At 46.0% G+C, this 25,759-nt stretch overlaps 2 protein-coding genes across 6 annotated transcripts; one reads left to right on the top strand and one right to left on the bottom strand.

The window, feature by feature from the left end:
- The first annotated feature begins 13 nt into the window (after nucleotides 1-13).
- mindy1 (MINDY lysine 48 deubiquitinase 1) lies at nucleotides 14-13,417 on the top strand. The gene is made up of 11 exons (XM_077008310.1): nucleotides 14-382; nucleotides 834-955; nucleotides 1,122-2,220; nucleotides 2,779-2,836; nucleotides 4,175-4,239; nucleotides 6,105-6,263; nucleotides 10,248-10,350; nucleotides 10,438-10,580; nucleotides 10,769-10,954; nucleotides 11,193-11,327; nucleotides 11,876-13,417. The coding sequence occupies exons 3-11, from the start codon at nucleotides 1,618-1,620 to the stop codon at nucleotides 11,954-11,956; spliced, it is 1,533 nt and encodes a 510-aa protein (XP_076864425.1). The 5' UTR covers nucleotides 14-382; nucleotides 834-955; nucleotides 1,122-1,617; the 3' UTR covers nucleotides 11,957-13,417.
- An 812-nt stretch (nucleotides 13,418-14,229) lies between these two features.
- Nucleotides 14,230-25,050, bottom strand: rfx5 (regulatory factor X, 5). 5 transcript variants are annotated; one of them, XM_077008307.1, is made up of 10 exons: nucleotides 24,981-25,050; nucleotides 23,453-23,556; nucleotides 23,225-23,258; nucleotides 23,042-23,124; nucleotides 21,296-21,412; nucleotides 20,946-21,066; nucleotides 20,361-20,435; nucleotides 19,799-19,997; nucleotides 19,598-19,692; nucleotides 14,230-19,497 (listed from the first exon to the last, which is right to left on the bottom strand). In XM_077008307.1, the coding sequence occupies exons 2-10, from the start codon at nucleotides 23,539-23,541 to the stop codon at nucleotides 18,529-18,531; spliced, it is 1,782 nt and encodes a 593-aa protein (XP_076864422.1). In that variant the 5' UTR covers nucleotides 23,542-23,556; nucleotides 24,981-25,050; the 3' UTR covers nucleotides 14,230-18,528. The 5 variants fall into 5 exon arrangements, with proteins under 5 accessions (XP_076864422.1, XP_076864424.1, XP_076864420.1 ...); XM_077008309.1 differs by having other exon boundaries at nucleotides 14,230-19,494; nucleotides 24,918-25,025; XM_077008305.1 differs by having other exon boundaries at nucleotides 24,918-25,025.
- Nucleotides 25,051-25,759: the final 709 nt, after the last annotated feature.

The raw sequence follows: 25,759 nt of genomic DNA on the forward strand, positions 1-25,759 counted from the left end.
TTCCGCCCAAACTCACTCACACCTGCACTTCCATCCACCACCCACTAGATGGCGTCGCACACACCCAACACCGTTTACCTTCACGTCGTTTATTCACCACTCACAAGTGTGCGGTGTGTGTTTTAACCGAGTCTTTTTGGACGTGTGGACTTTACACGACTTCACACGTCCCTCTCGAACAGTTTGTGCGACGTGCGGTGCTGTTTACAAACACAGGAAACGAGAGACAACACCAGGACGGAAAAGGGGCGAGTGTGTCGTCGGTATTTACCCCACCAGGGGCAGAACTACTCTGAGAAGTTACTGAAATTTAGTTTTTTTGTCAGTCTTGACACCGCGTGTGTTGTCGGGTCCGTGGACGTGTGTGAGGACGGACCCGCTGGTGAGTGTCGCACACGGACCCGCCGAACACACGGCCGCGGGGCAGCACCAGCAGGCTAACGGCGGCTAGCCGAAGTTAACTTCCCTCAGTGAGACACACACCAGCCCGTCTGTGGTGGTGCGTCCAAGAGTGAACGAACCCGCACGACGTTTTAATAAAACTTCAACTTTCTGTAGTGACCGAGCGGGCCTGCTTCAGCTCCCCGACATTAGCTCGTCACACCTCGCTGCCTAATGGACTTAAAGCAGGTCCGCTTGGCCAGTGATGCTAGCTGGCTAGCTAACAGCTGAGAGGACGTCGGCTAGCTGAGTCTAAAATACTGCGAAATAAAGATACCACACGGACGCCGCTACTTAAGACCACTACTTTTTTTGTGTTGAGACTAAATGTATGTCACAGAGGCCAAAACCAGGCTGTTCAGTGTTGTTTTTTTGTTCTTAATGTGTTTCAGGGAAGGATGTATGTATATGTGTGAGGCCTCCGTCCGTCGACGTCTCGGCCGTGGGTCACGTCTCTTATCAGGGCTGATGCAACTGACCGGAGGTGTCTGGAAACTGTGGGACCGCTGTGAAAGTAAGACAACTTTATTAGCTTTGTAAATAACTTTGTAACCACGGCGAATCCCTTTCCGATTCTCTGGTTGTTTTACAATTCTTTCAAAAGTAGTGACGAGACGATGAGAGGTGTTGATGTATGTTCATAAGGTGAAAGCCCATTATCACTTCTCCTCCCCCCCCAGGCTCACTCAACTCACTCTACTTCTCCACATCTGCCTGGCTGATCACTCTCCCACCAATACAAGTGGGACCACAGCAAAAATCAACCACCCACCAGGATATAAAGCAGTTCGACACTGAGCTTCAAACATTTGTTTAAATAAGTGGTCTTAAAAGTTAGAGTCGGTGCTCTCATTCTCGGTTGGATATAGGACGTGGAAAACATCGAGATGACCTCGCAGTGGATTAGGGTTTAGTGAATAAGATGTGGTGTCTTATGCAACAGGCCTTTGTTTTTTATAAACGGCAGTTTGCTACACGATATGTATGTGTCGACACTCAGGAATGGGAAGGAGTCAATACACCTTTGAGGGGGGGGAACGTAACAGAGCTACGCTGCCACACCTAATCGTAAAGGGATTGTTTAAAAACACCTGGTGCACAGTGATTATGTTTATATAAGTAAATACATATTGCCCTATTGTTTATGAACGTGTATTATTAGATTTTCATAAGGCCATGTCAGACACAGTTGATAGGAGAGAGGTTGGTGAGGGGGAACGCACGGACTCGTGTAAAGTTCACACAGTCGAGGAGAGAGGCCAAGCTGAAGGGGCCGTAGAGACGCACGAGTCTCCTAAAACAACTTCAAAAGGGAGGACTGTCGACGAGGACGGCTGTGCTCCACCCTGCTCAGCCTCCTCCGATAATGGCGAGGTCAGCGCGGTCTGCTCCAGTCCCGCGACCAGCGGGAGCCCGTCTGAGGGAGACGGATCCGAGCTCACTAGCACCGCGTCCTCCGTTGGCAACCCGCCTGCGCAGACGCCGTCTCTCCCCGCTCCGAATGCCCCTGAAGGCAACGGCGCGTCCGCAGACGAGCGTTTGGCTCCCGCCGAGTCCGCGGTGGATTGTCCGCCTCGGTCCGGTCAGACTCCGTCATCAGGCGCCGACGTTCCGAGCGGCCAGGCCGGCCAAGCTACGGCGCAAGGGCCAGCCGTGCCGTCTTTCTACCTGGTCAAGTGGATCATCTGGAAGGAGAAGAAAACTCCCATCATCACGCAGAGTGAAAATGGCCCGTGTCCCCTGCTGGCCATCATGAACATCCTCTTCCTGCGGTGGAAGGTGAGCCCCTCGACTTTAGACATTGCAGGTCTGAGAGAAAAAGTGAGCTGGCATATCGTTAAAGTTAAACCGTTAAGTCGGAGAGCGGCGATGATGGGTCGACTCTCTTGGATATCACGAGCTCTGTTTGGTGATGGTCCTGTTTCAAGCTGAGCTCAATCTGCTGCTCTCCACCAATCAGATTAACTCCATGGCAAAAACCGTATTTAAACCAGAGTCGGGCGTCTGTGTTGAACTGAGGTCAGCGGGGGTGAAGGTCCATCTGTGAGGTCTCCAAGTGAAAGCAGAATATATTGTGTTACAAAAGGATGTGGGATGGATCCTCTTGTAGCTACAGGATGTAGAAGTATTTCTGAACGTGAGCAGCACTGATGGGACCTTCACGTCATCCTCTCTGTGGAGTTTATCTGTAAACATGGAGTCTGCTTTCACTCCACTGCCAGTGGACCAAGTGATACTCTGGTTATTAGATATTCGTCTAAAAGTGCTCTGTGTGTGTGTGTGTGTGTGTGTGTGTGTGTGTGGAGATATATAACATGATTTGTGATTTGTCCACAGGCCAAGTTACCTGCCCAGACAGAGGTGGTTACTATAGAGGATCTAATGGCTCACCTAGGTAAGAAGCTTTAGAAGTTGCTGTGTAAATATTTATTTATTTATGGCTCTTGCACAGAGCGACTTGGTGTCGGGTCTGAGTACGGGACCTTCACACACCAGTGACTTTGTGATAGAAATAGTTTTTATTCAGCACTGACGTCTGTGAGTCTTGAGCGATGGCGTTATCGCCAGCTGTTGTCCCTAAGGTCATTTGATTAGTTAGACCAACATGGCCTGGCTCCAACCACCACCTCACAGTGTGAGGACGGGCTCAGTGTTGTTTGTGTCATCAGGAAAATTTACGTCACTGTGTCTGTCTGGGTGTTCAGGTTTGCCTTTTAAACTCTGCTCCATTTGAAGAGGTGTGAACAGAAGTTTAATTTAAAATTGCAGTTTCTTTCCTCCTTTACTCCATGGCTTAAATGTCTGTTGTGTTTTGGTGGTTCTTGTGTTTTTCCTCCATAAACAGTATTTAGGTGTGTTATAAGTACATTTTAATCCAGTGTTGTGGCAGTATCACCTGTTTTATCTTGACCACATGCCGTCAGGTGCACGTAACGGAACCGTTAGGAGAACGTTTCCTAAGCATTCCTCTGTGAGGAGTGCAGTTTACCGGCATTACAGGCCGGCCGGCGTTTGGTGATTCATTTGGAAGGTCCCGTGTTGTGTGTTCAGATGTGTTCTGTCATTTCCTAAGCCTGCTGACTCTCATTCAGGAGGCATGTGGCGTCTGTCTGCTGGAGCTGTAGAAACATCCAGTAAAGCTTGTTCTGTCCGACCTCAGTACACTTTAGAAAAGACTCGTATTACGGCATGAGATTATTTTCTTTTGTTCAAAGTACTACTCTGGTTATAAAACTCTTTTTTTTTTTTTTTTTGCTTCCCAAACTTAATAGGTGGACATTTTTATAGACAGGGCAATTAAATTTGATATTAATTATATATTAATGTTATTAATTGCTTTAATTACATAAATAAGGCTGGTATCACATTTCAAATATGTGCAAATGTGCTTGTGAAATGTACAGCGTATGAGCTCTGGCTATATTTGGGCTCAGGGACTAGCAGTTGGTATGACAACATGGAGGGTAGCGCTTCTACACTAAATGAATGACATTAGAATTTTACTGGAGAAATTCTGAATTTTAGATTCAGTTTGTGCAGAAACACATCCATGTTTTGTGCTTTGGTTTGGGGACCAGGGTTCAGATTGTTGGCCGGGATCACTTTGTTTGAAGCTGAGTAACATGACGGGCCTAGTTAAGGGGAACTGTGTGTGGCGGGGCCTTGTGTTCATCTGACAGACAGACAGAAATTGTCTTACTCACTGACTGAATGTCTTCCTCTCTCGTTCTAGGTGAGTGTGTGCTATCCATAAAGCCGAGAGAAAGGGCAGAGGGCATGGAACTCAATTTTCAGCAGGTAGGTGTGTGTGGGATCTGTTGGCTAAGGAGGAGAGAGTGCTTTAACAGATGGTGGGAGAGAGAAAAGGGAACTATTGCTGAGGGTCCCTGTTGTAGCGAAAACATAAAAACGTGCAGACAGTTTCCCCCGGGCACAGGCTGGAAAGACTCCGGCAGATGCTGTTTCTGCTGGTTCAGTAGTTTTGGAATGCGAGGCGCAGTTGCAGTACTTCATTGGACCCAGTACTGCACTGACCCAGTACTGCACTGACCCAGTACTGCACTGACCCAGTACTGCACTGACCCAGCGTCCTGATGTCTGCGTTCCCAGGGAGGGTCCGACGTGCTGCGCTGAGAGCTGTTGTGGTCGTCTTTGGGGAGGGGTTGGTTTCTCCATTTCACATTGGGTTGTTTGTGATCTGTGATCAGCAGAACTATGGACAAGTGCCTTAACCAGCAGGGTGTGAAGATTAGGGACCGTCTCTGAGACGATACGGGTGTGGTGGTGTTAAACAGCAGTAGAGTGGCACTTGTGTTTGTTAACTTGTTGTTGTTGTTATTATTAGTTACAGTCATGTAGCATCTGTCTCAAACCCAAGAATGTTTCACAGACGGAAATCAGCTTTTTAGAATCAAACCACACACACTGATGAGAAGCAGCAGCCGGTTTGTGCACAGAAACCACAGTGGGAATGGGGACCAGCCCAGGACACACACACACACACACACGTCTGTATACATACACGATTCACATTGATACAGGACAATTTAGAGTATCTAGTCAACCTAGCTAACATGTTTTGGACTGTGGGAGGAAACCCACACAGAGAATGGAAACTCCGCCCAGATAAAGACTCAAGGCTAGTGCTGAGACATGTGCATGCTAACCACAAAGCCCCCAGATAAAGTGCTTAGTCTCCCCAGTATCTAGTTCACCCTGGTTTACCCCCCCCCCCCCATCTCACTCACACACACACACACACACACACACACACAAACACTACTCTCTCTGTCTTCTAGAGACAAACTAAACATATAAGAGCATTAAACGAACATCTAATCTAAAATCAACAGAAATGTGGACGTGAATGTAAAGTGGTGGTGCTGTGAATACAGGTAGTTGAGTTTAGTGCTTCGATGCAGTGTGTTGGGTCCATATGGAACTGGTAGTACTGAGGGACATTATTGGTCACCAGGAAGACTAATGTGGGATTAGTGTGGGGTGGGGGCGCTTCTGGTGGCATCAGTTTGCTTCTGGGCAGAATGGATGAAGGGACATGGCTATTTGATCCTTCCCAAGAGATTGCAAGATGGTAGCTTCTCAGAGGCTTATTCTGAATGCATTGACTGGGCTGGGTTCTTTGCGAAACTAATGGTTTGGTGAAGGTTATTTGACACCTCATCCTGTCTATAATTACATTTAAGTAACATTTAAGGGTTGGACTAGAAATACTTGTCAACATTAGAAAATGTATAATCTGTCTTGTCTTTTTTTCCTTCCAAACTTTTCTAGCATTTTTTGGGTATATGGGAATCCATGTTTATCTGTCTAATCCAGGCTCAATGGTCAGATTATTTGTGTGCTTTGTGTCTCTGTTGTTTTTATTTTCTATCAGACAGTCTGCTCATTTGTATTAATTTTTGAGTGCTTCAGAACATTTTCAGTATTTCAGTATTTTTCAGTATAGTGGGTAGAGTTACTTTATCATCATGGCCAAGAGTCATTTGGATCTTATTTGCTAATGAACGTGGTCTGGGACGTCTGCCTCCCAACACACGGTGAAAGTGCTCATGGCTCCCCGTCCCGCTCCCCGTCCCGCTCCCCGTCCCGCTCCCCGTCCCGCTCCCCGTCCCGCTCCCCGTCCCGCTCCCTGTCCCTCACAGAATATGAGTGACGCCATGGCTGTCCTGCCCAAGCTGTCCACAGGGTTGGATGTCAACGTTCGCTTCAGTGGCGTCACGGATTTTGAATACACCCCCGAGTGCATCGTCTTTGACCTGCTGGACGTTCCGCTGTACCACGGCTGGCTGGTGGACCCACAGGTGAGCAGCGCTGGAGCAAACCGCCGTCTGTGTCATGGAAATGTGTTCCATGTGCATGTGAGGTTAATGGCTTTCATGCGGTTAACCAGACTTAAAAAAATGTGAGACCCCACACAATCGGCCCTCAATGAAACACCACACACTTTCACATTAAGCACTCAAGAGTCCCAAGCAATGGTTCGGTTTGACGAAACCTTGAGGGAGGGTGAGCAGCTCCATAGGCGCCCATCTCAAACATTCATGCTGTTGCCACACTTCAACCATCTTATCTTTGTCTTCCTAGTCCACTAAGTTGTTGATTTAGCCACCATGCTTACAACTCTTCTATACACACTGACCAGTTTCCCCCCATGTCAGCTTTCACTGGTTCACGGTCTTGTATGATGTCAACATTGCTTCTCACAACAGAGAATTTGTGGTACAGAATGCCGAGTTGTAAATCTTTAAGATGTTTAATAAATAGTAATATTTAATACAGTTTATGATTTAAAGCCAGACTGGCCAGATTAGACTGGGAGTAAAGACTGGATTATGGAAATTCACACCTCAGGATAATCTGGGAGGATCGTTGTATAACATCACCCTGAAGTCAGCACAATTTCTGTGATTGTCAGGAGAAGCAAATGAGCATCAAAATTGTGCCAGTTATCCACGTGTGAGGGAGTCATGTTGTGGGATATGAGCGTTCAAACACCTGTAGGTGTGAACATGTATATGTGGGAGTAGGGATGCACCGAAATGAAAATTCTTAGCCGAAACCGAAAATGAGGAAACGAAAGCCGAAACACCGAAATACATTATGCCAATTATTAGTAGCATTGGATTTATGGCTAACCTCACTAAAATCAAGGCATTGCTATTCAAAGAATAAATCAACTACAAAATTTGATTTGAAAATATTTATTTAGCACTGACATTACAGTAGTGGTGGGCCGTTAACGGCGATAAAGCTGACAATGGCCGACCACTAATTAAATTTAACTCGCTTGCAGACCGTTTTTATCCGAGAGGATAAATATATGTATTTTATACGAGTTAAATTTAATTATAACTGACTGGCCTGAAAGATAAATATAAATTCTCTCATAAAAACGTGACGTGAGTTGCAACAACATTAAACAGCTCAGGTAAACACACTTCTGAGAAATGTCTGTTCGGCAAAACATAACGGGGCTCAATGTGCTCTATTAGCCTACGAAATCCCTACGACAGAGAACGGCTGATCGTCTAAAGCAGGGGTCACCAACCTTTTCGAAACTGGGAGCTACTTCTTGGAGACCAATTATAGGCCCTTTTCACACTTCCGCATTTTTTCTTCCGGAAGCTCTCGTTGCAGGGTAAAGTTACTTCCGTTACACATTAAACAATGGCAGAGTCCAATAACAAGAGCTTTTGCAGTGCACCAGGCTGCTCGATCTTGAAGCAAAAACAGTCGTATCTCAGTTTCTACGGTTTTCCGGCTGACGACGAGCAGAAAAGAAAATGGGTTTGTGCAATTAGGAGGGATGAAGGGGAAAACTTTGTGATACGGAGCATCTTTGTGTGTAGCCAGCATTTCACTGCTGCAGACGGCTAAAGCTCGCGGCTAAAAGTTGGTGCTGTTCCCTGTTACTGTTCCCAGTACTGTTACTGTCCCCGGTACTGTTACTGTCCCCGGTACTGTTACTGTTCCCAGTACTGTTACTGTTCCCAGTACTGTTACTGTTCCCAGCCGGTTTCAGTGGAACAGTTGCTGTCCGCGTTTGAAAGATCAAGCTCTCGGCTGGGAGTACACGTACGTCCGCTAGCATCTAGCTGTTACCCGCTAGCATCTAGCCCCGGTTCGCTAGCTTCTAGCTCCGGTTCGCTAGCTTCTAGCTCCGGTTCGCTAGCTTCTAGCTCCAGTTCGATAGCATCTAGCCCCGGTCCGATAGCATCTAGCCCCGGTCCGCTAGCTTTTAGCTCCGGTCCGCTAGCTTTTAGCTCCGGTTCGCTAGCTTTTAGCTCCGGTTCGCTAGCTTTTAGCACCGGTTCGCTAGCTTTTAGCACCGGTTCGCTAGCTTCTAGCCGTCATCCGATAGCTTCTAGCCCCGGTTCGCTAGCTTCTAGCCCCGGTTCGCTAGCTTCTAGCCCCGGTTCGCTAGCTTCTAGCCGTGATCCGATAGCTTCTAGCCGTGATCCGATAGCTTCTAGCCCCGGTTCGATAGTTTCTAGCCCCGGTTCGATAGCTTCTAGCCCCGGTTCGATAGCTTCTAGCCGTGATCCGATAGCTTCTAGCCCCGGTTCGCTAGCTTCTAGCCCCGGTTCGCTAGCTTCTAGCCCCGGTTCGCTAGCTTCTAGCCCCGGTTCGCTAGCTTCTAGCCGTGATCCGATAGCTTCTAGCCGTGATCCGATAGCTTCTAGCCGTGATCCGATAGCATCTAGCTAGAAAAGAGCAAGCTCTCGGCTGGCAGTACACCACGAACATCTACTAGTCGAGAGTTTGCTCTTTCAAATGCGGACAGCAACTGTTCCACTGAAACGGCTCTGAAACTAGTTGTGATCCGCTAGCATCCAGCTCTGCTCGGTAGCATCCAGCTCTGACCATCACTTTGCTGTCGACTATATTGGACACTGAATAAACAATAACACGTAATAACTTGGTGTGTGTCATGAACTTTATTGATACTGATGTAAACCAAACAATCAATAGCTGACATCCCTTGGCTTGCTAAAACTGGGCGTACACTGTACGATATTTTAAATGGTGTACTCAGCTCCATCTCAAACTACGACTAAATCGCAGGGAGAGTCGGCTCGTGGAGCTGCTTCAACAGTGTGATACTCTCACGAGGAGCGATTTGAATTTCAAACATGTTTGATATTCTTGCGACGCTGCGATTTCTGATCGGGAGCTGGTCGTGAGGTGTGAATCGCTCCTCGTTTACCTGTGTAAACTACGATGCACGACACGCGATTGAGCCGAAACTCAGCCCGATCGCAAAAATAGTCGCACGAGTGAAAAATCGGCTGAAAATGGGCCAAAAATCGCACAGCTTAACCTAGCTAGATATTGTTAACTAAAGCTGTCAGTATAATATGTAATATTATAATATATATCATAATAATATAGACTGTTTTACCACTCCGTAGGATGACTAATGGAACCAGCTATACCTTAAATAATAGTTAGTTACCTAGCTAGTGCTAGCTGGTGTTAGCTTACCCTTGTATAAGTGAATAAATTATTCTACAAACAATTTGTAGCCTCTATTTAACTTGGAACCGTTCGTTGTTGAATGTTCTCCAACGATACTGGAAACGTATTTAAAATTCAGTCTCGGCAGCGACGACAGGGATGAAGTAAACACACGCTCCATGCTGAGGTGAATTGACAACAACTATCTTCTGCGAGTACCGGAACTTGTTTTACCCGGCGGTGACGTATTTCCGTTTTGTTGTGAAAAGGGCCTATTGCGGAAGGCTACCAGATGAATTCGCATCAATCTAATGAAAAGTTGTTGAGGGGGGGGGGGGGGTGTGGGTGTGCGATTGCGAGTGTCAATTGCTAAGCGGGAAGACCGCTAGCAACCGCGGACAATCTATAATAGTAGCAAAAACATAAACGATGCAGCGCTTTGGTGCATGGCAATATAGTGAGCTATTTTTAAAACAAGCCCGCGGGCGACTCGTGACGTCCTCGCGGGCGACATGGTGCACGCGGGCACCACGTTGGTGACCCCTGATCTAAGGCAACGAGTTCCATAATTTTTGGTGTAATGTCCTTTGCCTCGGCGCCATCACTGGAAAACTTTTTTGCTAGCTTTATCCAAATAAACACGTGCAGGTGGCGATTTTTGCTTGCGTCATCACAACACATTGTTTCGGTGATGAAAGTATTTCGGCCGAAAACCGAAAATGCTAATTTAAGCCATTTCGGCCGAAAATTTTCGGTGGCCGAATTTTCGGTGCATCCCTATGTGGGAGAACGCTGCAGCTGACTGTGTTGGTGCTCCGGCCTTCCAGAGTCCGGAGGTGGTGTCAGCGGTGGGCAAGCTCAGCTACAACCAGCTGGTGGAGAAGATCATCGAGTACAAGCACTCGACGGACAGCAGCCGAGTCAGCGAAGGTAAGAGCGCGACGCGTGGAGGGGGGGGAGGGATCACTCCAGGTGGGCGGAGCCCTGCTGACGGGGAATCTGTTCGTACCTCTGCAGGTTTGGTGGCGGAGCAGTTCCTGGAGTCCACGGCCACACAGTTGTCCTATCACGGCCTGTGTGAGCTCAACACCACAGCCAGGGAGGGCGAGCTGAGCGTCTTCTTCAGGAACAATCACTTCAGCACCATGATCAAACACAAGGTGCCCAGGGTCCTTCCCACCCCCCGCAGGGTCCTAACGCCCCCAACCTGGCCCAGTGGGCCCAATTAGCACTCCCTAAACCTTCAGCTTTCATGTGCAATTTCATGAAAAACAAAAAATTAAAACATGGGTGAACTTCAGAAACTTCATCAGATGTGGTAGAGAAACCCAGACGTGTGAATTTGCAGGGTCATCTGTATCTGCTGGTGACGGACCAGGGCTTCCTTCATGAGGACGGTGTGGTGTGGGAGAGTCTCCACAACGTGGAGGGCGACTGCAACTTCTGTGACTCGGACTTCCGGTTGTGCAACCCAGCTCAGAAGAGTTCCTCCAGCAGCCCTGCCCCAGCCCAGCAGCAGCTGCAGATCGACCAGGTGAGGGGGGGGGGGCTCTGGGGAACAGCCTCTGGACACGTGGGTTGGTTTAGTTTTAGGATGAACGTGACATCTTCATCAAAATAAATATTTAATGAATCATTCTTGATTGATCAGATGAAGATTTGGGTAAAGTAATTCCAAAGTGACCTTTTATTCAGATGGGTTTGAAGCTTTTGTGCAGTTTCTGTGTAATGAGTGTGTGTGTGTGTGTGTGTGTGTGTGTGTGTGTGTGTAGGACTACATGGTGGCCATGTCTCTGCAGCGGGAGCAGGGTGAGGCTCCGGGCCCTCTGAGTGATCTGGAGTTGGCCAGACAGCTTCAGCAGGAGGAGTACCAACAGCCCCAGCAGCCCCAGGCATCTCCTGAACAGGTCCGACTGCAACCACAGCCCCTCAGCCACAGTCCGACTGCAACCACAGCCCCCCCAGCCACAGTCCGACTGCAACCACAGCCCCCCCAGCCACAGTCCGACTGCAACCACAGCCCCCCCAGCCACAGTCCGACTGCCACCACAGCCCCCCCAGCCACAGTCCGACTGCCACCACAGCCCCCCCAGCCACAGTCCGACTGCAACCACAGCCCCCCCAGCCACAGTCCGACTGCCACCACAGCCCCCCCAGCCACAGTCCGACTGCCACCACAGCCCCCCCAGCCACAGTCCGACTGCCACCACAGCCCCCCCAGCCACAGTCTTAGTACATCCTCTGCCCCACTTGCTGCAGACCTTGCATGACTCTAAAAGCTGCTGTTTACTTCCCTTTGGCAATTAATGAAGACTTGCACATACACACAGACGCCATTTTAGGGCCACTTTGAAGTGCAGTAGTTATTCTATGTAAGTTTCTCGCTAAGAAACAAAAAGGTAAAAGGTCCTTTACGCTTGAAGAGCTGTGACTAGGCTGTTTATTGCTCCTGCAGGTGAGAAATCAGGCAGTTGCTCATGGAGGACGAAGACGGCATGGGGAGAAGAAAGATGACAGTGACTGTTCCATTCTGTAACTAAACCTAGACTGTTTCCCTCCCTCCCTCCCCCCCTCATTCCCTCTCCCCCTCCCTCCCTCCCTGCCTCTCCTTTCTCTCTCTGGCCCAACAACTAAGCTAACATCATTCATCTGCAACTTCCACTGAAACACAAAGGCCCCATTCACACCGAGCTGTCCCCGTCACACTCGCCCGTTCACACCGAGCTGTCCCCGTCACACTCGCCCGTTCACGCCGAGCTGTCCCCGTCACACTCGCCCGTTCACACCGAGCTGTCCCCGTCACACTCGCCCGTTCACACCGAGCTGTCACCAGCCAACTTAAGGGATGTTGTCCGTTAAAGGTTTATCTCCACCACATTCATATTTGACTTTTATAATGAGCGTCAAAAGAACCAAATGTGATCAGATGATGCGTTAAGTCTATGTAGCATTTAGCGTAGAGAGGGGGTCCATGGTGGAGATGGGTTGTGAAGAGCATGACGTTCCCTGGGGAGATGAGAGAAGCTGTTTCTGTTCATTGGATCTTTACCCAGGCTTACCAGGTATTAGCAAACTGATGTCGAACTATATTTTACAATAATTATCAGAATTAATGTGTGTACAAACATACATACATTACATGCATACACACACACACACTGAAAAGTGTGCTAGAGGCAAGGTCTTTCTAATCAACTTTTACCCCCCCCCCCCCCCCCCCCCCACTTACGTTTATAAAGCCAAAATGTTCAGGTCCCTTGACTGCCATTGTAATCCAAGCACACAGTAAACACCAGGTTAGGCGTTGCTACACACTTCCTGCATGACGAGCAAATAAAACTAATTTTAGATTTGCCAAAATTGTTAATTGTTGCACTGACGGTGTTGCTAATGTTTTGGGTAATCAAACCTGATCGTAGAAAAAGGTGTGTGCGTGTCTATATACAAATGGAAGCTACTGTTCATTTATAAAGGTGGTCTCACTTATAGGTTTGTGTTGTCAGCCGGGACCACAAAATGGATGACTGCGACAGGGTGTTGGGGATGGCTATATTTCAGTGTTCTACAATTTTGGCTTTTACTTTTTAAAATTCAATTACATTCCTCGAGTATACGTCTTAACATATAAACCTATACTGGTCTAATTCAGTGCGCAGTGATTTGGCTGTGGTCTCAGTCCGGCATGAAATCTTCATGCAATATACTACATTTGGGATTATTTGTGCTTATAATATGAATATTGACATTTAAATCTGAAAAATAATTCTTAATTATACCAAAATATCACCATGTACTAAAAGACTTAGACGTTAGAAACATAATTTTTCATGCTACAAAAGCTAGTGATTCACACCTGCCTTGATCTGAAGCAGTAAGACCATGTGACTGATTCTGTAGATCTAGTGAAGGGCTCTCTGTGATACTTGATGTCTTAATCACTCTTTTGCTTTGTATTTAATTTATCAAGACTTCTCAGTAAATTATATTGAAATACTGATTCATCTGTGTCTTCATTGGGCTGATTCTGTAGCACATCTGTAGAATGGAGGACAAAATGTTTACAAATACTCCTGCTCTAGGATTATACCTATGCACATCTGGAGATCTTGGCATACACTTATATGTGCAGTGATGAACACACATTTGAGAACAGAAAAATCAACACTGGACTAAATATCTTGTGAAGAATCAAACATTTATTAGTGCTGACTTATGAAAATATTTCTCACGTTCAGACATGTCATGTGACTGTGTTCTATTTCATATGGAAGAGTGTTAATTTCTGCAGCGCTCTATGATGTATAAAAAACTTTGAAAAAATGCAGGCTTAATAACCGTAAAAGTACAAAAGCATAAGGTGCTGCGCTTAATCAAATGATGGTTTCAAATGATATAACTTCCTCTTCACACCTTTAAAAAAAAATTAAAGTGCAAGACCGAGATTCAAATAGACTGCTAAGAACGAAAAAGACGAGGGCAAAATAAATTCTCAAGTCATGATTGGTTGGTGCATATTGGTTACACAAAACATGCACGGGGTCAGAGTAAAAACACCGGCAAAGAAGCTCAGAATTGACCGTAAACACGAAACGGCACGAAAAACGCAACGTGTAAAGCTCACAGCGCATTGTTGACATTTGGACAAATCAACATTTACTGCACACAAAACTTAAATTTTCCAAAAAGGGATTAAAATAGCACAGAGGCTAAACAAATCTCACAGCTGATTTGAACACTACATGATATTAGGAAAGGAGCTCATTATGGTAGTGTCAACAAAATGGGTTGGGACCATATTTACCACACACACACATCATATCGGTGTACAGTTGTGTTGGTCTATAGGCAGGGGCAACAGTCCAGTTTTTTTTTTGAGAGCCTTGGACTAGCAAAAAGTTCACAAGTTTTAATTCTTATTTTGCACATTAAAAAAAAAGATGTTTTCAGAGCACATTGGCATGTATGAGGCACAATATATGAAACTTTTCACATGCGTTTGTCATTTAAAAATTAAATTTGGCTATGAAACCACACCATATATCTAAGGACTGTTGATAATATCCATGTAATGGCAAAACAAATGCTTTCATTATGTTACATTTGTGTCTAAAAATAATCAACAGTCATCTGATGTTTTATATTCAGGTTCACCCTAGGCTGAGACGTTGACGTTTAACAGGTTTTTTTTCCCTGGTTTTAGAGGTATTTCACTACTGCTAGCTGTGTAAGTCGTATGCTGGTGTGAGTGGGATTGGGGGAGGAGCTACAGGGTCATCTGTGTTCACTTCTGTTTCTCTGCGAGAGATAGGCAGGCACACCTTGGTGTTCACCGTGACCTCTGGCCCTTAATCACACTGTAGACTAAAACACTGAGGGTCTCAGTAGAACATGCAAAAAACACAACTAAAAGTCTCCCTGTTCCCACCCCAGAGCATTTGCTCGTCTGCTACTGAGATTCACACGCAATACTTTGCTGTCTTCCCGTCACATACCACCTCTTAAAGATCTTCTGCTACCCCCTTCTCTGCCGTGACCCCCCGGTTCCTGCCCGCCAGCCACTGAGGTCGGTCATGACCTTCTGCCAGTGTCATATGTGACCCCTGACCTCCCCTGACCATATGCACACTTCCCATGATTTGACGCAACATAAGTGCAACATAAAGACAGCGTGTCTCTACAACTAGAAGGTACTGGTTGACCAAAGCTTGGGTGTTGCTAGTGACCACTGTAAACTGCTGACTAGTCGATGCTGTGTGCTGGTGTGACGTTTGCCCCTCTCTCATCCTTAACTACTAACAAATCACAGTTGAATGTGATCTTCTTTCACAGTTTGAAGGTATGGTATATGTCATGATGGCATATGTGGTCAGGACGTCAGTAAACAGCCTTGGGAAGGAAATTATTTCCTGATTTGAACGTTTCTCGTATTTTGGAACTTTTTAAAGCTTTGTTTTGAACACATGACTTTCTATTGTAGTGGTATGAATACAAAAACGAAACTTACTACTGCTAAAGAAATACCTGATCAAATAGTACAAGTGAAATAATCAAATGAATTGTAGTACCCATGTAACAGTGTAATCTAAACATTAAGGCTTCACACAGCACTGAAACCCTTTTCTTTTGACCCCGTCTTTGCTTCATGGCCCTCAACATGATGACTCCTGGTGGAAGGAAGTGAATCGATGTTGTGTTTTATATCTTATGCTGCACTGCTACTCTGCAGGTGTCTAGACCTTTATTTCTGACTTTAGGCTAAATTAGCACCTTGATGCAGTTGATCTCTGGGTTGGGATGAATCAAATTACTCCATACTACAATCATCACAGGTTAACCAGTTTTCTGTTTTTTTTTTCTTTGAGCACCAGAACCTCCTAAACACACCATGTAAACACATTCTGTAAATGTTTTATGTCAAACAACCTTAATTCTATATTTGGTGTTTTGTCAATATATTATCATGTTTTAATATTGTAATTACTTTTACTAAATAATAAGTGACTAATTCAACCTTTTCAGTATGGACGGATTGCTGAACTAAATTGAACTAAACTATATTTTCGTTTTTTGCTTTCCACTTGCATATTTCTGGATCCCTGCTGTCACATGGCTGGCCACGCAGCTCGTGACTGGGGCAGGACACCCACCGTGAGGCCCTCCCCGAACCAGTGCTCAATACATACTACACACTTCATCTTAGTCATCTGGAAAAATCCCTCTTACTGTACCTTTCAGAGATAGTCAACATCAAACTGCCTCCATAGTTTTCAATATCAGAATAAACTTTCAACAATTACACTGGTATCCCAAATTTGAACTTGATTTCAAAATCACATTGCACACCTTGTAGACTCTTAGTAGTAAAATTGGTGGTAGTGGCCATAACTGACATTTTGAAAATGTAAAAAAGCTGAATTCATTTACAATGGTAAAGTCCTCTGGCATCAACTACAATGAGTGCTGAGATCATCCACTGAAGCTTAATCCACCTCAGATTACAGGAATCATTTCACAGATGGATAATCCAGTGCAGCATCTTTTCACTTGACTCACAACTGAAACAAACGCCTGTAGATGAAGGCCGGATGAAGGCCCAGCTTGTGTTAAAACCACATCTGCCAGGATGAAGCCCGGATGAAGGCCCAGCTCGTGTTAAAACCACACCTGCCAGGATGTTCCACAACTGCTTTTTTTCCTCTAATTTAGAAAAGAAAGAAAAACTGGAACAATAAATGTTTTACACTTTGTGCATATCAGCTGCTTTACCCAAATAAAGTACATCTACACATTTTAATATTGCTAAATATACATTTTTATATTTATATATTAATTGTATTGATGTGCATTCCATTAGTCAGGAAAACAGCCTAATTAGAATAATTAGGAGACGTTGGATCCATTTGTTAGCTAATCCAGCACTTCTAGTCATTCATAACTCGTTGCTTTAGCTTTCCTCAATAGTTAATTTGATTGTGTACATAGCTGCCTAAAACACTGCAAGCACTTAGCACAAATTAATGAAATGATAAACTCAAGGGAACAAGGGTTTAGGGGGTTTGGTTTGAACTGGAACAGGGCAATCTGGCAGAGAGGTCAGCTGAGAGGTGAGCCCCCTGTGGCATCTTCTCAGCCCGTGGTGAGGGCACTTCTGCAGTGCCCCAGCCAAACATCTGCCATCATCTGCCCTTCACGTTCACCGCAAGTGAGTTTATCCTGTTACACAGCTTTATTTTCCCTGGCACTATTATTATTTTTTTTAGCATCATTATTAAATCCCACACTGGTGTTGTGCAGACCACGTTCGCTTCGACTGAGGTTCACGGATAAATTATTTACATTGTAAGTGCTAATGTTTCGGACGACAAGACTGCAACTGCGGAAGAGATTCATCACGTCTGTCAACTCCACCATGTGATTTAAAAGCGACTTCTGAAGTCTGCCTTTTTTTTGGCAATTAACTATACATCCTTTGACCTAGAGATCTTTTTTTTTAATCTTTGCAACTTCCACTTAAAGAAATACGACAGAGGGGGAGCCCGTCGTCCAGCCTCGGAGAGGAGGAAGGGAGAACCAAGCTGTCAGAACCCTGAAGTTACAAACCCGTAATTCCACATCATCTACACAACTAGCTAAACACACCGCAGCCCCTAAAGTTCAACATTCTTAACCATAAAGACAAACATGCAAAGATGGTTATGGTGTCAAAAGCCATGTGAGCTGTGCCTGTGTGTGCACTGGGCATCGCTGTGGTAAACCACCCCCACCCCACACCCCCCCCCCCCCCCCCATCTTTTTTCTGCAGTCATATGATCTCTATACCAACGAGCATGACTGACCTACACTAACTTATAAGTTAACCTATAGGCATTTATGGGTCATGTTTGATAACCTCTTGGCAAAATTCTGTTGTTATATCGTGATGCTTCCACAGCAGTTTGCACCAAATGAGTGTTGAACACCCACCTGCTCTGCCTTTTTACACATCCACTCGGAACCTGTCCAGAATTGTGCCGATGTCTTTCACAAAAGACGTTACGAAATCTCATACGGTCAGCAGGAGTGAAATCATTCGTTCCTGTTTAAAGGAGACCAGCAGGGTCTCGAGGGCTCAGCAGTGAGCGTAGTCTGAACCCCAGCCTAGTACACCCTGAAACTCCAGAGCGCTCACCTCCTCCGTTCTGCTCCGCGTGTTTGAACCCATCTGGGAGGAGCACGAGGCTCTTGGCAGTGGAAGATGAACAGAATTCAGCTAAAGACGGTCAGATCTGTCATGCAAATGTCCGTACCAGGTAATGATACCTGTCGTTACTAATCAACCTATCGGAGTTCATCAGAGGAGGGGGGGGGGGGGGCATGCTGGGGGGTGTTTGGGAACAGAAGTCAAGCCAGACAAGTGTGAACACCCTGGAGCTTTTGGTGGTATACGAGGCTACTTCAACAAAGAGACACAGTGGAACAACTGCAGTCCAAACCCAGCCGTAGCGTGACAGCTCGGTTTTGACGTGCTTCGACGCGAGTCATTGAAGAGACACTGAAAAGGCAACGCGCACCAAGGCTCACGGGCCACAGACCCTCAGGGTCGGACATCGGAGGCCATGGTTGATCTCGCTACGGGCCCTCGGGCTGCGGGCCTTCTCCGGCGTGGGGGCCGAACACGGCGGCCGCGGCGAGCAAGGGGTCGACCTGGGGCTCCACCGGGGTGAGAGTGATCTCCACCTCGCCCCTGTCTTCGTGTAAAGTGGGCGGGGGCAGGTGCGAGATGGCGGCGTGAACGGTGGGCGTGTCGGCGGGCCGCCCCTCGCGCAAGAGCGGAGCACGCTGGATGACCATGGTGCGGCTGACCTCGTACGCGGGCTGCCCGTCCCCCTGCAGGAACAGGACGGGCTTGCCCTCGGGCCGGGCCTGGGCGGCGGGCTGGCACTTCACCACCACGCCCCTGCACTCTGGGTCCGCCGGTTCCTGCGGCGAGAGGAGCAGGCTGCGCTGGTCCTGCAAGACGATCTCCATAACCTGCGAGGGTGGAGCGGGCAGCGTGGACGCCTTCTGGATCACCCCTCCGGTCAGCAGGGTGGGGTTGGGTCCCTGAGTCGCCGCGGCCGCCAGCTCTTCGGGCCGGGGCTTTCTGGGCCGGCCTCGTTTGCGTTTCGGGGGCGGGGCGGGGCCGGCGGATGCTCCGGGACGCACCGGGACGTCGAGAGCCCGCTTGGGCGGTGCTGTCCGGGCTCTCTGCACCACCGGCGTGGGGGCGGCGGAGGTGGAGGGCGTGACGGAGGGGCTCTTGTCGGAGTAGGAGAGGCTGACCCCCGTGGGGAGGATCATGACCGGGAGGACGGGCACGGTCACCTTCACGCCGCTGGAGTCGTTCGGCGTGAAGGCCGGAGCGGGGGAGTGCAGGGACAGCTGGGATTTGTCCTGCACCGAGCCGTCTTTCGGAAGCAGCGGGTGCAGCTTCTTCATCAGGGCCTCCACCTGCTGCTCCCGGCACCCGGGCCGTGATGGCTCCGCCCCTTTGGAGGCTTTCTCGCTCTGCGGCACTTTGTTAGGAGACACCTGCTCCGTGGCCTCTTTCTCTTTCTGCTTCAGAAACAGCCAATGAAGATGTTTATATGTAACGTGTTAAATAAGCACAGTCATTACGACCTCCGCGACCCCCCCCCCCCAAACTGGTGTGTAATACCTTAACATCCTGGCCACTGCCGTCTTCCTCCGCTGCGCCCGCTCTGGGTGCCACTGGGGTCTTTTTGATCACCTTATGCGGCTTCGCTGGACCTCCTGTGACACGGTGCGACACCACAGATTTCACGCTCGCCGGTCAGTCACGTCCCCCCCGTGAACTAGGTGTGAACCAGACGCGCCCGCGCGCCCCTCCCCCACGTACCGGCCAGCGCGGCGGAGGTCACCAGCTCGGCCTGGCTGCAGCGCGGGTTCACGATGTGCTCCTGGACCAGGAAGCGAGCGATCTCCACCACGGTGTCGAAGGAGCGCTTGAGGATCTTCTGGGCCCAGTCACAGATCAGCTCGCACGCCGCCTCCGTCACCTCCTGCTTGTACGTCTGCACCAGCTCCGTCAGCTCAGACTACAGGGACACGCGGCTGCTATTAGCTCACGCTTGACAATCATTATGTGAGAAAATACTATCTGCTGTTATTAACCTAATGATTGAAACTGTCATGTTTCATGGTTCATATTTGACATTAATTAATATGGTAAAGAAATTAAAACAACCAACATGCAAAAACGTGTGTCCAGTACACACACACCTTACATATATTATCTTGATTTTCCATTACAATAAAACTAGTTTAAATTACCTTAATTATGAATACATTTAAATATTTATAGAGTTTGATTATTCCTATTAGCCTTATGCATTGCATAGTAAGTGTATTTTTGTAGCCTTGTGAAAACCATCTCTGAGATGTGAGGAGAGGGGTCATACCGGGTCGTTCTTAAGGTCTAGGTTGGGTAGTAGCGGCATATTTAACACCGTCTTCCTCCTGATTCCACTGTAGCAATATGTATCACCAATAGGGTCAAGGAAAAGGGTTCTTAAGACACTCAAATACAATTAATCATTCCTGAATCTGATTCATATGTTCATATGTTAATATATGCAATCTGCTACAGCCATTTATTCATCAGCCCTCAAGTCCACATAATGCTGCTATAATATTTTATGACCTAATGACATAACATTTGTTATGAGGCATAATCAGAGCTTGCAGTCACAGCCAATCCTAATGCAGCTGAAACAATAGTGGCACACACTGAACCCTGCCATTGTTATTGTTCTTCTACTTGCTTTCTCTGGGTTTTTGGGTTTATGGTTTTTTCTTTCTCCAAACAGAGAAAGACTGCTTGTTTGTGGACATTAACCAAGCAATTTAGACGAGTGGTTTTCACCTTCGTGTTAATGATATCATCAGAACATAACCTTAGTGAGAATACTGTTTATTGTATGTCCTTGGAACCATAGCTAGGAATGTGTTTTATTTACTGAGTGAGAACCCGAGCTGGCGGAAGGATATTTGGACTGTCCCCTGCCCCCCAGCCTCCGGGCTTTGATATTTGGGAAGATGTCTCTGATAATCTTGCCAAAGTTCGCAGCACTCAGAGGTCTCTGCTGCAGGTTTTCACAGTGCTTCCTAGAAAGTTGAAAACAACACTCAATGAAACTCAGCCAGTGTTTCCCAATCCCAGTCCTGGGGTCATACACCCAGCAAGACAGACTTCATAATTCCCCAATGAGCTGGAACTATTTCCACTCTGTTTTAAGTGGACACGAGACATTTGAGTGATTAAACCTGCACCTTCACGTACCTCCCCATCACCAACAATAAACAGAACGTGTGAAGGGCTGAGCGAATATCTCACCGGTACGTCTCGTAAACATCTTGCTTGGGTAGGCAGGTGTCAGCGTGCTCCTCCAGGTGACTTCGAATCCAATTACAGGTGTGTAGCTGGTCAGCCGTGTTGACCGAATTGGAGTCACTACCGCACACAATCAATGAATTAAACAGATTAGACTTATGTTGTGCACCATGTTTGGCACAACCACATACACAGAACTGATTAGTTCTTTTGAAATCTAACCTATGACCTTAGGATTTCTAGCACCTTTCTCTTAAAATTTACAGGCAACATAGATAATTATAAATATATTTTACATTCGGGGGGGGGGGAGGCGTTGACATGTGGGCTTTGACATGTGACGTCATGGCTGCTGGTGTACGGGGGTACAGCGACAGGTGATGCCAAATATAGTAAAATCCATTAAAAAAACTTTTTTGACTGTCTTGTCAATGGATTCAATATATGGAGCCAGATCCTTAAACGCGAGAAGCCGCTTTCGCCATTCCAGATGACTCAGTCAAAACCATTACGTCTTAATGAACCAATAAATACATCAGCAGCGAAAATGAGTGTAAAATACCAGGTTCACGTGTTTTTATTTTGTCACAAAAGGCACAGTGTAGGCCATCAAATGAAATGAGTTTACAACTTCATCTTCAACCTTTTCAGCCCTGGCGCGAATGTTATCCTCACACGTCCCTGGATTCACCAGTTACAACTACAGACACACTAGTAAAAAAAGTTAACTACACAAGGTTGACGCGGACTTAATAGGCCCATCTATCTACCTATTCTTCACAAGAGCTTGTGGCTAGCTCTGACAGTGTTCAACACAAGCTGTAGCGAACGGCAGTGACTTTGTTTTACCGCAAAATATGAAAACGATTGAAACCATTAATAACCCAATTAAATCCACTGGGAAATGTACGATCTGGTAAATGTAGTGGTAAATGTACGATCTGGTAAATGTAGTGGTAAATGTACGATCTGGTAAATGTAGTGGTAAATGTACGATCTGGTAAATGTAGTAGTAAATGTACGATCTGGTAAATGTAGTGGTAAATGTACGATCTGGTAAATGTAGTGGTAAATGTACGATCTGGTAAATGTAGTGGTAAATGTACGATCTGGTAAATGTAGTGGTAAATGTACGATCTGGTAAATGTAGTGGTAAATGTACGATCTGGTAAATGTAGTGGTAAATGTACGATCTGGTAAATGTAGTGGTAAATGTACGATCTGGTAAATGTACGATCTGGTAAATGTAGTGGTAAATGTACGATCTGGTAAATGTAGTGGTAAATGTATGATCTGGTAAATGTAGTGGTAAATGTACGATCTGGTAAATGTAGTGGTACATGTACGCTCTTCTGCCTTGTCCCCGGTGTAGCACTAGGTCCTGCTTCTCGTCCCGCTTAGCAGTAAATAAATAACATGAATGAAGAACGTTCGTATGATTGAAACGCTATTTGGCCTCTATGAAGGTTCTGGGCGAAAACTACTGGCCACTGTGTCATTGAAATTGCCGATTTTGGAAGTGCTCTGTTTGCTTATTAAGTCAATATGATAATTAAAAAAAATATATATATATATATAATCTCCCGACCCCCCCCCCCCCCCAAAAAAAAGAATCCTCGGATCTACACGATTCGCAAATGGCGAATTTCGCTGAAAGGTGACAGATTTTCATGCCTGTACATTAGTGTGTTGTAATGTTTTGTTTAATTATCTGGCTCCCCCAAGGAGAATAACCGTGCTTAATCTCACCTCTTCTCTCCCACGCTTGGACTGGAGGGCAGCTGTAAGTAAAGGTAGAGCTTGTCGTTGTCTGAGAACTGCTGTACATCTCTCTGGGGAGACACACCAGGGAGGCAGGGAGACGTATCACAACAGGACTGGTGGGGAGAACACATCTTCTCAACTGCAGAGGATCCACACCAGACTACTTACCAAAATAGTGTCCACTTTATTCTGCACAGGCTTACTGAAAAGTGAAAACACAAATGTGGGAATCTGCATTAGTATAATTACTACCATGTATCAATGCTCACAATGTACTGTAATTACCATGTAACTATTTCATTCACTAAACGATGGACAATGAAGAGAACTCCAGTGAAGCACGTTGATTTAACCTGTTATACACACCCAGTCTAAAACAAATTAGCAGTGACTTACGTAATGTTGTTCTTGAGCTTTTGTAGCAACATGCTGGGCTCTGTGTCCCCCTCCCCAGATGAGGCATCTGTCTTTATTCGGTCTTCCATCTTGGCTCAACCACACTGGAGGGACAAACCGCATTCAAGACCTTCTAGACTTGGAGCTCTGGGCTTTTTTAAAGTGTTATATTCCTCATATGCAATTGTGAATCTTTTGTAAGGTGATAAGAATGACCAAAATCAACTATTACAGCACATTGCATGCTTTTTGCCTTTAGATTTATTTATGTTAAATATTTGAATAACAAAAACAATTTTGATGCAATTTAAGCTATGTCTATGACTGCACACTATAAACATTTTATTATTTTCAGTAAGGTCTTCCAACTCTTATGGTAAAAAAAAAAAAATCTGTTTTTTTTTCCTAAGCCTGATTCGACTCTAATACGTGGGCCTGTGTGGGAACTGCGGTGTAATTTAATGTCTAAATAAGGCGGGAGGGACTAGTAGAACCATATCCTCATTTAGTTCGTGTTTCTAAGCTAATGTTCACAAACATCCGATATCGGACGGATAGACGGGAGAGGGGAAACGACTCGGAGTGAGATAAATACACGGAGCAGTTAGTGAGTGACTAATTGGGAGTCTCATTAGCGTGACAAGTTTTCCCATTCACAAAATACAGCCACATGGAGCTGTTGTAAGATCAAGCGCCGAGCCGAAGGGATAGAAAGGCATGCTATTGCCATGGCTCAGCCAATCCAACACACACACACACACACACCCCGCGGATATTAGATAGCCACAACATCCGTGGTCTTAGCCGGTTAGTGAGCGCCAGGTCTAAAACGACAGACGCTAGCTGGCTGGTTGACGCGTTCAAACATGAAGCCCCCACACCGTTGTGTGTTAAACGGGCTAGCTAGCCGCCCTCACCGTGTACCGTCCAACCCGTCCACAGACACACGACACCACACACACACACACACAACCTCCGGGCCACACACCGGTCCCTCGCACCTCTCCTCTGAGTGTAGCCGACCGGTCACGGTCCACACACGACGCGCCCGCCGTGTCTGGTCCCGTTCGCGAGGGCGGAGAGTCACACCTAGCGCGCCATCGTCTCCGGCATTGTCCGAGTTAGCTGGCTGGCTAACGCGGCTAGGCCCGTAGACGCCGCTAACCGAGCTCGCGTGACAGTAGACGAGTAGCCACGTTCCCGTCGTTCAGAAACGCCATGTTGTTAATTATTACAAACACATTCCTGTCAGTTATGCAGCCACTCAATCCTGTAACCAAATAACGCGACAGCAAATGGCGGTTGAGTGACTCGGTGGTTTGTAAATATGTTAGCTAGCTAGCTAGTTACGGCCCTGCTGCTACCTAGCTAGCTAGCTACGTTGACGAACCATAAACAGTAGCTTCTGTGTAAAAAAAAATCCAATAATTTTGTAACCAAAACTTCATAATTGATTTAAACTTACATAATTTTTCATCGAGACGCAAAATAACGACACAATTTATTTTTTAAACGAAAAAGAAAGTACCTGAGTCAAATAAACAGCAAAAAAATCCCTTCAGATTATTTTGTGATTGGACGACCGTGTTATGTCTGCCTAACTACAAAGCAAACGTCACGCCGATTGGTTTGCTCATTTCATCTTTCTTAGATACAAAATGTACGTTTAGTTTGATTGGCTAATTTGTTTATTTTGTAGTAGCGATTTATTTGGGTAGTGTTTTCATTTTCTTACAACCCAGTTCCAGAACTACTGAATAATAAAACACCACAATAATATAGCTATAAACGTAGGTTTTGAAAAGATTATTATTGTCAGAATATTTTTGTGGATTAAATTGCATATGTGAAAATGTATTACTTACCATGTGACTGTGTAATAAGCCGTTTATAAGTTCAAGTTCAGTAAGTTCAACTAGGCTAACTTGATATGATAGGTGTTCTCATATCATAGTGTCCTGCTTAGGTATTTTTAAGCTTACATAAATGTTCCTTTTATTTTGATTATGAATAATTTTTAAAATACATAACAGTAACTTAATAATTGGCTATGAATCACTGTGTTGGGTTTATTTAGCAATTTATATTATTTAAAAAAATAATTTCAATAATAATAGCTTGCAAATGTAAATGAATACTCCTGTGGTAAACCTAAATAAATAAATAATTCACTAGTAATTTTAAATTGACTTGGGGTGTTATAGTTTTAAACTCACAGACAGATTCGAAATTTTATCTGCCATATAACAGGGGGACAATTTCACATAATTTTAAAAAGCTAAATATGAATGAATGAATGTTCGATTT

This window comes from Brachyhypopomus gauderio, chromosome 6 (genome assembly GCF_052324685.1).
Source record: "Brachyhypopomus gauderio isolate BG-103 chromosome 6, BGAUD_0.2, whole genome shotgun sequence".
Taxonomy (NCBI): Eukaryota; Metazoa; Chordata; class Actinopteri; order Gymnotiformes; family Hypopomidae; genus Brachyhypopomus; species Brachyhypopomus gauderio.